Source organism: Macaca fascicularis, chromosome 13 (assembly GCF_037993035.2).
Source record: "Macaca fascicularis isolate 582-1 chromosome 13, T2T-MFA8v1.1".
Taxonomy (NCBI): Eukaryota; Metazoa; Chordata; class Mammalia; order Primates; family Cercopithecidae; genus Macaca; species Macaca fascicularis.
In genome coordinates, this window is record NC_088387.1 from 35,287,811 (window position 1) to 35,300,406 (window position 12,596).

The 12,596-nt window shown below is 46.3% G+C and overlaps 1 protein-coding gene across 10 annotated transcripts in view; it reads left to right on the top strand.

Annotated features, from left to right (window-relative positions):
- The window catches only part of REEP1 (receptor accessory protein 1), a 124,068-nt gene that overhangs the window by 47,324 nt on the left and 64,148 nt on the right, over nucleotides 1-12,596 (top strand). For 9 of the 10 annotated variants that reach the window (XM_065526856.1, XM_065526860.1, XM_065526857.1 and 6 more), the window contains exon 2: nucleotides 9,217-9,289. In XM_065526856.1, coding sequence (XP_065382928.1) covers nucleotides 9,217-9,289 — 73 coding nt within the window. Of the gene's footprint in view, nucleotides 1-7,918; nucleotides 7,979-9,216; nucleotides 9,290-12,596 lie in introns of those variants that run through there. The other variant, XM_065526858.1, reaches the window with a different exon arrangement.

The following is a 12,596-nucleotide window of genomic DNA, read 5'->3' on the forward strand; positions in this document are numbered from 1 at the left end:
AGACATGGGTTTGACTTTGGCCTCCTCCCCTGACTAATTGTGAGACTCAATTATTTATTTTCACTAAACCTCAGTTTTCTCATTATTATGAGGAAGATGATGATACCTGTCTCACATGAAGGTTAAAAGTGAGCACTCAAAAATAAATGGCTTATAAGTCACAATAATATAGTCTCTAGGGAGCCAAAATACATAGTGGGTCAGTTCTGCTGTTTTCCTATTTTCTCCCTCCAGCCTGTTAGAAAGTCACTGGGAGTAAGCAGAAGCCCAGGGGCTGGGACCCAGGGCAACCAAAGCCCAGGTGGTTTGCTGTGCTATGGGAACCTGAGCTGTGTGCTCAGACGGAGGATCTCTTTTCCCAGATTAAGCTTCTAGAGAACCATCGTGGCCGGGCGCGGTGGCTCAAGCCTGTAATCCCAGCACTTTGGGAGGCCGAGACGGGTGGATCACGAGGTCAGGAGATCGAGACAGTCCTGGCTAACACGGTGAAACCCCGTCTCTACTAAAAAATACAAAAAAAACTAGCCGGGCGAGGTGGCTGGGGTCTGTAGTCCCAGCTACTCTGGAGGCTGAGGCAGGAGAATGGCGTGGACCCGGGAGGCGGAGCTTGCAGTGAGCTGAGATCCGGCCGCTGCACTCTAGCCTGGGCGACAGAGCGAGACTCCGTCTCAAAAAAAAAAAAAAAAAAAGAGAACCATCGTGAGTAAGAATGTTCCCTGGGGCAGTGTGGTAAAGGTCAGAGTTTCTCAAGCACTTAGATCCCAGGACCACAGCGTATCTGAGACGGTCCTTTCAGGGCTAGAGGATCAGTGGGTCTTGGAGATGGATTATGGTTTTGGGAAGGCTTGTTTTGCCACACATGGACCTTCTGACATCAGGAAGGTACTGGTTGTTTCAGAGCTTGGAGGCCGATGCTCAGGTCAACTTGATCCATTTTTGGAGACCCACGACATACCTGTCTTTTGAGTGTGAATTCCTCTGAATGCTTTGGTTTTTTTAAAGGTCAGGTGTATAGAGGTGAAATTGGTAAAATTCACTCTTCTTAGTGTGAGTTTTCATTCTGAGTTTGGGCAAACATACACAGTTGTGTAAACAGCACCACAGTCAGGTATGCAACAGCTCCATCCCTCCCCAAAATTCCTTCACATTCTTGGAGTCAACCCCCCCCCCCCATCTAACCCAGGCAACCACTTATCTGGTGTTTGTCCCTATAAACTTCCCTTTTTCAGAAGAGCATATATCATCCTGGCCAACATAGTGAATCCCTGTCTATACTGAAAGTACAAAAATTAGCTGGGTGTGGTGGTGCATGCCTGTAATCCCAGCTACTCAGGAGGCTGAGGCAGGAAAATAGCTTGAACCCAGGAGGTGGAGATTGCAATGAGCTGAGATTGTGCCACTGCACTCCAGCCTGGGTGACAGAGTGAGACTCTGTCTCAAAAAACAAGAAAAGAAAGAAAGAGTATATAAATGGAGTCATAACGCATGTCGCCTTTTGAGTTTGCTAGTTTCACTCACTGTAATGCATTTGAGACTCCAAATGCTTTTGACTGCAGCAAGGTTAGTGGTTCTGAGAGCAGCCTGGAAAGTCAGTAGCATTCTTATACACCATTAATAACCAATAGAAAATCTAATTTTAAAAATTCATAATGCCGCCAAAAAACCCCCGAAAACCTAAAGTGCCTAGCAGTAAGACAAAACATGTACAAGATCTTTATGGAGAAACTTACAACATATAATAAAAAGACACTAAAGAAGACATGAGGAAATGGAAGCCACCATGTTCACAAAGAGGAAACTTGAAACCATAAAGATGGTGATTCTTCTAGTAAATTTTATGAAAACAGTGAAATTCCAATCAAAATCTAAATAAGGTTTTATGTGGAACTTGACAAACTATCGTGAAATTTACATAGAAAACAAAGGGTCAAGAATAGCCAAGATTCTACATTGAAATTTCTAATAAAAAAATAATGGCCAAGACAAATTTTAAGACTATTAGGATTTATTCTACAGTCATGGTTGTTAATATTATGGTTATTATAAAGACATTGTGGTATAGGTGCATGGTTAGACAGTAGATCAGTCAAATACAGAGCTGAAAATAATACCTATGCATATTGGAAACTTTATATATGACAGGTAGCACTGCAAATCAATGGGATGGGACAATTGGGATCCATATAGAAAAGAAGAAAATTGAATTCCTCACACCATACATAAAAATCAATTCCAAATGAATGAAAATCTAATATTGAAAAAGCAAAAGTTTAAAACTCTTGTAAAAAAGTATACGTGACCAGGATTTTTTCAACAAGATAGAAAAAAGCTAGAAAAGACTGATGTATTTGTCTATATAAAATTTAAAGCTGCAAGAAAATGCACCACAAACCAAGTTAAGAGAACTTATATTGAGGAAAAACATGTGTAATGCATATGTCCAAGAAAGGATTTATACCCAAAATTCATGAAGAATTCCTAAAAATCACTAAGAACAAAATAAACTAATGGAGGGATATAAACAGGGTAGTTAAGCAGCCCAAATGGCCAACAGGCATAAAAAGTTGTTTGACTTCACCTGCCACTGAGGAAACGCAAATCGAAGCAAACATGGGATACCATTTTACACCCATCACACTGACAAAAATCTAAGTCTGACTATATAAGTTTGGCAAGAATGGGGAGTATTAAAATCTTTTACACTTGCAGGAAGGAGTATAAATTGGTATAGTCATTCTGGCAAGTGGTTTTGCATTATCTGCTGTACCTTCTGGCCCAGCAGTTCCACACTACGTAGATACACTAGAGAAGGTCTCAAATGTGCCCAAGGAGACATGTATAATAATGTTTGTCACAGCCCTGTTTGTAAAGGGGAAAAATAGGAAGGAACGTAAGTATGCATCAACAGAATAAACTATAATATGTTCATATAGTAAAGTAGTACACAGTGGTTTAAAAGAATCTAGAAAAACTGGATGCAAGTGGCACATACCTGTAATCCCAGCTACTTGGAAGGTTGAGGTGAGAAATCAGTGAACCTAGGAGTTCAGGACCAGCCTGGGCAACATAGCGAGACCCTGTCTCAATACAAATAAAAAAATAATTTTAGGCCGGGTGCTGTGGCTCATGCCTGTAATCCTAACATTTGGGAGGCCTAGGTGGGTGGATCACCTAAGGTCAGGAGTTCAAGACCAGTCGGACCAGCATGGTGAAACTCCATCTCTACTAAAAATACAAAAATTAGCTGGGCAGGGTGGCTCACGCCTGTAATCCCAGCTACTCAGGAGGTTGAGGAAGGAGAATCACTTGAACCTGTGAGGTGGAGGTTGCAGTGAGCCGAGATTGCGCCACTGCCCTCCAGCCTGCACAATGGGAGCGAGACTCCATTTCAAAAAATAAAATAAGATAAAATAAAATAAAACAAATACTTTTTAAAAATGATCTAGAAAGACAAGTGTCGGCATGGATTGAATTTCAAAAACATAAGTTTGAATGAAAAAACATATCACAGTGTGATTCCATTTGTAGAATATGTAAACAGGTATAAACACTTTTTTTTCTGTTTATGCATGGCTCATGTAGTTAATAAAAACATGGTGAGAGTGATAAACACCAAATTCAGGATAGTGATGACTTTTGGGGAGGAGGAAAAGGATTGTATCAGGAAAATACATATAGGGGACTTCAAATATATCTGCTCTGTGTTACCGTTTTCTCCAGATTAAGAATTATAGTATATTTATTGGAATGCCAAAAGGAGCTGAAGAACCAAGGAGCATTCTTCTGTTAGAGTAGACAGCAAAAACAGTCTTGGAGATTAATTCTCATAAAAAGTGATAAAAATGGATTTATATGTTTTTAGAAAGTATCTTCGGAGAACATAATTTGAAATTATATTTTTATTAACAAAAAGCACAAAACATAATCAGTATAAATTTTAGTACATTTTAATGCTCAGATGAAACAGTGTGCCTTCATGAATTGGAAGACTGTGCAAATTTATTTTCTTGGGTACTGTACATCATTTTTAAAAATTATGAAATAAGGCTGGGTACAGTGGCTCACGTCTGTAATTCCAGCGCTTTGAGAAGCTAAGGCAGGTGAATCATTTGAGGCCAGGAGTTCAAGACCAGCCTGGGCAATGTGGAGAAACCGCAGCTCTACTAAAAATACAAAAATTAGCCAGGTGTGGTGACACACACCTGTAATCCCAGCTACTCGGGAGGCTGAGCAGGAGAATCCCTTGAACCTGGGAGGCAGAGGTTGCAGTGAGCAGAAATCGTGCCACTGCACCCTAGCCTGGGCAACAGAGTGAGACTTTGTCTCAAAAAAATTATGAAATAAGATGTATACAGTTTTATATATATTTGTAATTATAAAGCAAGTGCTCAGGTCAAGAAACAGAGTGTTCCACAAGCCCTTGGGTGACATACAACTTCCTCAGTGTGATTTGTTTTTTAATGCTATAAACAGCTGTATAAATAGGCTTATTATTTCTCTTACATTAAAAAAAATAATCTTAGAAAAATATATTGCCAGCATTGATTTTGAAATTTTTAGCACAATTTGGGATTGGGACATGTTGGTGCCACTCTAGGATGCCTGAGAAGACTGTGGAAAATACTGGTTTGTTTCATGGTTTGCAGAGGACTTGGCTATGGTCAGCAACTGCAGTGCCATAGCTTGTAGCTGTGCCCTAGGTCAGCAATCTCTCTTCTGGCCAGAGCTCCAGGAAGTTGATAAGCAACTTCAGAGCTGTATTTTCCCTGACATTGGCCAACAGGCTTGGTATGTGGTCTTTACCATTTGGGGCCATCCCCCACTATCTGAGCATTTACAGTTTTTCTTGGGACACTGGACATTTTTGAACTCTTGGGGTTCAAAAAATTGATCCTTGGGGTTCAAAAAATAACCCTTAATGGTAGTGAAGAGTCCATGGCCCAAGGACCAGGAAACAGCACACTAGTCTAGAAACTAGGGTTTCTCAGCAGTGGCACAATGGACATTTTGGACTGGATGATTATTTGTTGAGAGGGGCCTGTCCTGTGCATGATAGGATGTTTAGCAGCATCCCTGCCTCTACTCACTGGCTGCCAGTAGCACCCTCTCAGACAACCAGAGTGTCTGCAGACATTGCCCAGATTTCCCTGGGAAACGAGATCACCCCAGTGGGGAGCCACTGCATCAGAGTGTAGTATTCACATGAGACTCATGCTCCCTTCTCGATGCCACAGCTGTGGAGGAGGTGGGTGGGGAGGCAACCTGGATGAAGACAGCTAACTTGGAGCAAGAGGAGGAGTGAAGCACAAAGATAAGGGAAATGCTGCAGGCAGATTCATGGAGCCTTTACACAGGGTCGGGGCTTCAGGGTAACAGTTAATGACAGTGGTGGGGAGGGAGGGTGGGTGCAGAGCTGTGAGGTGCGAGCTCCATTCAGAGATAACCGAGAGGAGTGTGTTAGTGCAGAGCCTGGTCTCTCTGGAGGATGGCACTCCAGCCTTCCACCTTCCCTCTGCTTGAGCCCAGCTCGAGCATTAAGGAGCTTTAGACCCTCTTATTTTACCACATTTTTTCTGACTTTGTAGAAAGTTATGTGAGTCTAGCAAGTGGGCTGAGTTCCTTGGAGAGAGGTTGAAATTGCTTGTTACTCAACAGACATTTCAAGCACCCACTTAAAGGGGGAGGTGCTGTGCCAGGCATGAGGGACCCTCCTGATTGCCCAGGACTATGTGATCTGACTAGGGAGACAGACTCAGCCAGCACAGGCCGCCCTGGGAGAAGGCAGGTTCTGTTGTCAGGCTGCCTGGGTTCAGATCCCACCTCTGTACCTGGCTGTTGTGTCTCCTTGGGTGAGTGAGTAATGATGCTAAGCCTCAGTGTCCCAGTCTGTAAAATGGGGTAGTAAGAATTCGTTTTCCCTATGTATGTGAGAGGATTAATTGAAAGAATGAGTGCAGCTTGTAGAACAGTGCCTGGCATTAGTGAACACTCAATGATATAATATTATAATATTATTTTAAATGTTTTATTATTGCTGCTACTACATAAGGCCTGTCACAGGCTTAAATAGTTTCAAGAAAACTGCGGGGGCAGTAACCAAAGCCTTCACAGAAGAAGTGGCATTTCTGAGACAGGTCTTAAAGGATTAGTGGTGCTTTATCAGGAAAAACAACAGTTGTGGGATCGGGGAAGATCTTGTGCTACATTCAGACAGAAGAAAGAGCAGCCAGGAAGTCACAGATTGGAAACAAATGTGGTTTAATCAGGGGACAGCTGCTAGCTGCTGGCTCTGCGAACCCGAGGCTGAGGGAGGGGTGGGAAGCAAGGCTGGTGGGGCCAGTGGTGAAGGGCCGTGTGGGGGTACTTGGTCTGAAGGGGCAGAAGTACCAACCCCCTTTGGCTTGAGCCTGCTTCCTTCATTATTTCTTACCTCTAAAATAGGTTAAGAAGAACTGGCCATTTTCATCCCATTTCCCCTTCCCCGGGGCAGTGAGATGCTAAGTGTTACTGAGCTTTTAGAAACTGAAAAGCAAACTCATGTGTGTAGGGACCTTGTGCTGTCACACAGGAGCCAGGCGAAGGATGCTGGCAACCAGCTCACTTCAGAAGAGTCCAGCTGACCTAGCACAGGCCTTCCTGTCTTGCCTTCCTTGCTCCATGACCACTCAGAGGGTGTCATGACACACTGGGGTTCACGGGGATCCCATCAGTCGGCTGCTGGGTAGTGCTGTAACTTTCCACCTGTCTCTCCTCTGCTGCTCACATGCTGCCTCAGGGCAGGGGCTGCAAACCATCCTGGCAGACATGGGTAATAACCATGGCACCTATGCCCGAGGAACGGTGTATGTATTTCCCCCCAGTCCATGGCGTTGTGCCCAAGGCTTTGCTGAATCAGCCTGGTGCCGTCTGGCATCCACCTCGCTGCTGAGACCTCAGACACAAGGTCACGAGCATTCCCTCAATGGTGCTGGCTTTGGCTTCCCCATTCTGATACTTCACACAGTGAACACGTTCTTACTGAGCCCTTCCTGCTGTGCGGGGGACAGGGGTGTGTTATGAATGAGGGAATACCATCTCTGGCTTTGTGGAACACACAGTCTTGTGGGAGAGATGCACCTTGAGCTGACCAAGTGGATACGGTGGACAAGAGCTAAGAAAGGGGCGGGTACAGGAGCTAAAAAGGGAGAGGAGCCCAATCTTCAGGGTGTGACCAGGTCAGGAAAGGCCTCCCTGAGGAAGTGAGGCTCCTGGATACCTGAGAATGCTTAGGAGGGGGCAGGCAAGGAGGCAGTGTGGAGGGGTGTGGGGACTTTCCTCACCAAGGGAGCGATGACCAAACCCAGCAGGCTTCCCCAACCACCTCCCGCTTGGCCTGCCTGCTGTCTTTGGTACTACCCTCTCTTAAGTGTTTCCCCCTCACCCCCAGTCCTGCTTTTTCTCCTTTCTTCCACTATTCTCTTATACCCCCACTGGCTCATCCTGCTCTTCACACAGGTCATTTCAGCCTTCCTGGAGGGTGGGCGGCTCCCCAAGGTAGTGCACAGTGGTCACAAGAAGTCAGACTTGGAGGAGGCTGGCCTGGCTGGGCTCCAGCCCCTGCCTTACGCTTCCCTGGTCATGAGGCTTTAGACAAGTAAGTGACTGGCTGCTCCGTGCATTGGAGTCCTGTCTGTAAAAGGGGTTCCCTTGGACAAGGCAGTCTAAGTGGGATAAAGCTCTAAAGCACTTCGCACAAGGCCTGTGTGAGTCAAGAGTTAACAGCCCTCTCCCTTTCGGTGCCAGAAACAGACTTGGTTCAGTCAACTTTGTTTTCCCTGGAAACCTGATGATTGTGGAATATCACGGTGTTCCCTGGCAACAGTGCTCATGGTAAAGCTGACCCCTGCTTGGTAAATTGCTTCCGGACTAGGAGTTCTCTGTACAGCCTCTCAATACCCAGTGAACCACAGCTTTGCGTTTCTTCAGTGTGGTGTCTTCTGTAAGTAGACTGGCTCATTGCAGGGACTCTGAAAGCTCCATCTGTGGGGTTGTCACAGGAGATGTCAGCTCACATAGTGCCTGGGCCAGGCCCATTCCTGCACCCATTCAGCTTGGCCCTGAGTTGGCACCCTCGGGTGACCTCATCTGTCAGGTGAAAAGATTAAACCTCCAGCTCAATTCATTCATTTACAAATATCTGTTGAGGGATTACTATGGGGTAGGTTCTGGGAACACAGTGTTGAGCAAAACAGATCCATTCTCTGTCCTCAAGGCACTTACGGTGCTGTGGAAAGAAGGCTGTCAATCAAAGCATCGCACAAACAACAATAAAGGAACACCCTAATGATAGGTACGTTGTGCTATGAGTGTAGTGAGGAGGTTTGAGCTAGTTAGGGAGACCAGGGAAGAAGAAGTCATACTAGAGCTGGGATATGATGGATGAACAGGCATTAACCAGAGAAAGACGGGGAAAGGAAGCCTCCAGAAAGAGAGAACAGCACAGGCAGAAGCTTTCTGGGCGGGGGATAGTGCATGGTGGAGAGAATGAGGGCAGGTGGAACTCTGCCATGCAGGTCCTGAGAGGCAGGGCTGAGCACAAGATCATTTAATGACCCAACACAGCCCTGAGCATAGATCAGTGAGAGCTGCTGCTCAAACAGTGTCACGGGGCTGGTATTTTTGCTTCTTCATCTTAAGAGCAATGAGAAACAGGCTAATACAAGATGGGGATATATTGGTGGGAGGAGGGCTTGGCCTGATTGAATTTACAATCTGAAATGTGAAGAGCTTATTCTGGCTGCAGGATGCTGAGATCAAGTCCAAGGGGAGTGAAATTTGAGGGGAAAGGTTTTGATGAGAAAAAAGCCTGAGGTGTTTGCAGGCTTAATAGAGCTTCAGAGGGGGGTTAGCAGCAGGAGAGGAAAGGCAGCCTTTAATTTCAGGGGTCTTCGTGCCTTCCCATCCCCATTTTTGGCTGCCATGACCCCCAACCACCCTTTCATGTTGCCAAACCACAGATTGAAGGAAGGTGGGTGTGGGCTGTAACAGAAGATAGAGGTGCCCAAGGATGCCCCAGCCACGAGCAGAACACCTTCAGGGCATTCATAAAAATAAATCAAGCCCCACAGCAGCACTTTCTGTAGCTTAGAGAGCTGCTCTTGGCATTGAAGACAGACATTTTCCATTAAATAAGATAAATGAGAAAATCATATTTCTCTTTGTCTCTCTTCCCTCCAGGCTTATATTTGGCACCCTTTACCCTGCGTATTATTCCTACAAGGCTGTGAAATCAAAGGACATTAAGGAATATGTAAGTAGCACTGTGTATTTTGGAGGGGGTTGGCTGGAGTGAGGTCGGGTGTGAAATGTTGGGGGAATGGGATGCCCTCCTTGCTATGGGCACTGGGAGTAGGGAAAAGGAGTCCCTTCATCACAGTTCTCATGAGATGTCTCAGGCGTCCTCTTTTCTGTCTAGACCTTCCCTTGCCTAGGCCTTCCCCTGCCTAGACCTAGAGCATGGAGGTGAGAAAAGCAGGGAGGTATGGCAAGAGGTGGTGGCGTCTGGAATTGGAGGTGTCTCAGCTCTGCCACAAGCCACAAGTGACTTCACCTCTCTCAGCCTTGATTTATTTGTCTGGAAAACACTGTGTAGACCTTACAGCACCATGACGGAGAGACAGTCCAGCATTGCAGGCAGGAGCATGGGTTCTAGAGTCTGGCAGACCTGGGTTTGGTTCCTGGTTCTGCAACTCTGTCCCATTCCATTTCTTTCATTCCATCTCCACAATTCAGGCTCTGTTGCTCTGTAACCTTTTGAGGGCAGGGGATTGTCATCATCCTATATCTGTTTTCTTTTCCTTTTTTTTTTGAGCCGGAGTCTCACTCTGTCACTCAGGCTGGAGAGCAGTGGCGCAATCTTGGCTCACTGCAGCCTCCGCCTCCTGGGTTCAAGAGATTCTCTAGCCTCAGCCTCCTGAGTAGCTGGGATTACAGGTGTGTGCCACCATGCCCAGATAATTTTTGTGTTTTTAGTGGAGATAGGGTTTCATCATGTTGGCCAGGCTAGTCTCAAACTCCTGACCTTGTGATCTGCCTGCCTCAGCCTCCCAAAATGCTGGGATTATAGGCGTGAGCAACAGTGCCTGGCCCCTATATCTGTTTTCTGTAGCACATTGCAGAAGGTGAGCACACAGGAAGGGGATCTGGGAGGACTTACTGGTCAGAGGATAATATCAGTTACTGTTGGATGATCTGGGTGCTCTAGTCACCACCCCTAAATGTGTCTGGCACCTTCAGGCAGGAGAACCATTAGGCCACTGCTGACTGAGAAAGACCTGCTGGGTGGGTGGTGAGGGAAGGGTGTCCTTCCCCATATAGGACACAAACTCAAAGTGCAAAAGGTGTGGATTTTGGCATCAGAACACCGAGGTCGGTCAAGTCCTGGCTCTGACATTTGAATGATGCAGTGCTGGGTAAGTAGCTTAAACTTCCGAGAGCCTAAGTGTCCTCATCTGAACAATGGGGTGGGTAATAGTCATGCCTTTGCCTCTTTTACTCAGATGTCTCTTGGCAGGTTTGGCGTAGGTAAAGAAACAATTCAAAGTGGGCTTAGAAAGTCAGTATTTTCTTTCTCAGATTTCCCAAGAAGTCTTTATGATGAAACCAGCCATCTCCAGATCGACTGCAACCAGAACTCAGCCCCCACCCCGCAATCTCCCACTTTCCCAGAACAACTTGCCTGGGCTTGCACCTTGCTGTTTGTAAGCAGGGAGTTCCAGAGGGGGCAGTTTTTCTTCTGGAGACCGGGCCTGTGGTATATGTGAGGGAATCTCAGAAAGCACGCTATAAATAGCTGCTAAATTGCAAGCACAGAACCTCCTGATTCAATTGACTTGGCACAGGGCAAAGCATTAGGCAGCCTCTTCTAGCCCTCCCTCTCCCAACCCTTTCCCGCCTGCCAACTGTGCCAGGGAAGGAGGCCTTACCAGGATCACTGTGGTATAAGGTCTAATCCTTTACTTTGCAGGGGCAAAAACAACTCTGTCAGCTCTTCTGAGAGAGATCGAACCCTGGTAAATTGTTTTGCTCTGACTAAACTCACAGAAGCCTGGTTTATGACTAGAATGGCAATTCATTAATTTAGAGTGAAAACCATAATTGATGAGTAGAGCAGCTGTTTGTGTTGGCTGCTCAGCACACGCTTTTCCCAGTAGGGAACGTGCGAGAGTTATGATTAGAAGGTTTCTTGGTAAAAAAGGAATCTGAAGAAAGGAGCCGGGTAGTGTCAGGAGGGAACTGCCTTTCTCTGCACTCACGCTCCTGTATTTCCTTCCTGCAGTCCTTTTGACTCATGGGCCCATTTTGTTCAAGAGAGAAACCTGCGATTGTCCTTAACACACCCACACCCACACACCCACACCCACACCCACACACCCACACCCACACCCACACACCCACACCCACACACCCACACACCCACACCCACACCCACACACCCACACCCACACACCCACACACCCACACCCACACCCACACACCCACACCCACACAGCCACACCCACACACCCACACACCCACACACCCACACCCACACCCACACACCCACACCCACGCGGTTGGTGACCATGTCCCTTCATCCCTATCTCCTGAGTAATCTTCCAAACCAGGTCTGTCTTCCTTCTCTGCTGCCACTCTCAGAAATGAGATTCTCACCCTTTTCCCTAGAAGGTTGCAATGGCCTCCTATATTAGTTTTTTATTGTCACCATTACAAATTACCGTGAACTTAGTGGCTTAAAACACCTGTGTATTATTTTATAATTCTGAAGGTCAGAAGTCCAACAAGTCCCACTAGGTTAAAATCAAGCAGGACTGTGCTCCGTTTGGTGACTCCAGGGGAGAGGTTGTGTCCTTGCCTTTTCCAGTTCCTAGAGGCCATTCCTGCATTGTTAGGCTTGTGCCCCTTTCTCCTCCTCCTTCAGAGCCAGCAACATTGCATCTCCCTGGCTGTTCTTCCATAACCACATCTCCCTCAGGCTCACTGGGAAAGGGTCTCCACTTTAAGGATTCATGTGATTACATGGGGCCACCTGGGTCATCCAGGATACTCTTGCCATCTGAAAGTCCTTAATGCTACAAAGTCCCATTTGCCATATGGGGATTAGGACATGGACATCTTTGGGGAGCCACTGTTGTGCCTATCACACCTCCTAACTGGTTCTCCTGCCTCGTGTCCCTCCTTTCCGACTCTGTTGTCACATGACATCCAGTGCCATTTAAAAATGGAAGTCTATTTATTTCACTCCTCCTGGGTCAATTAATGGCTGCTTATCACCTGCAAGATCAAGCACAAATTTCATTACACAGCATTTAACACCCTTCTCGATCTTGCTCCTCCCTACTTCCCAGCCGCTTCTCTACACATCTTCAGTGCTGTAATCTCAACACTTAAAGTGTGGTCAGTGGCCAGCATTATCCGCATCACCTGGGAACTTGTTTGAATTGAAGACTCGGGTTTGTCTTTCTGTGGAAGGCACAGAAATGGTTATCATGAAGGAAGTTTTGACTCGCATTCCCCTAGAAGTAGGAGGCATGGCATGCCACATGGGGCCACACAGG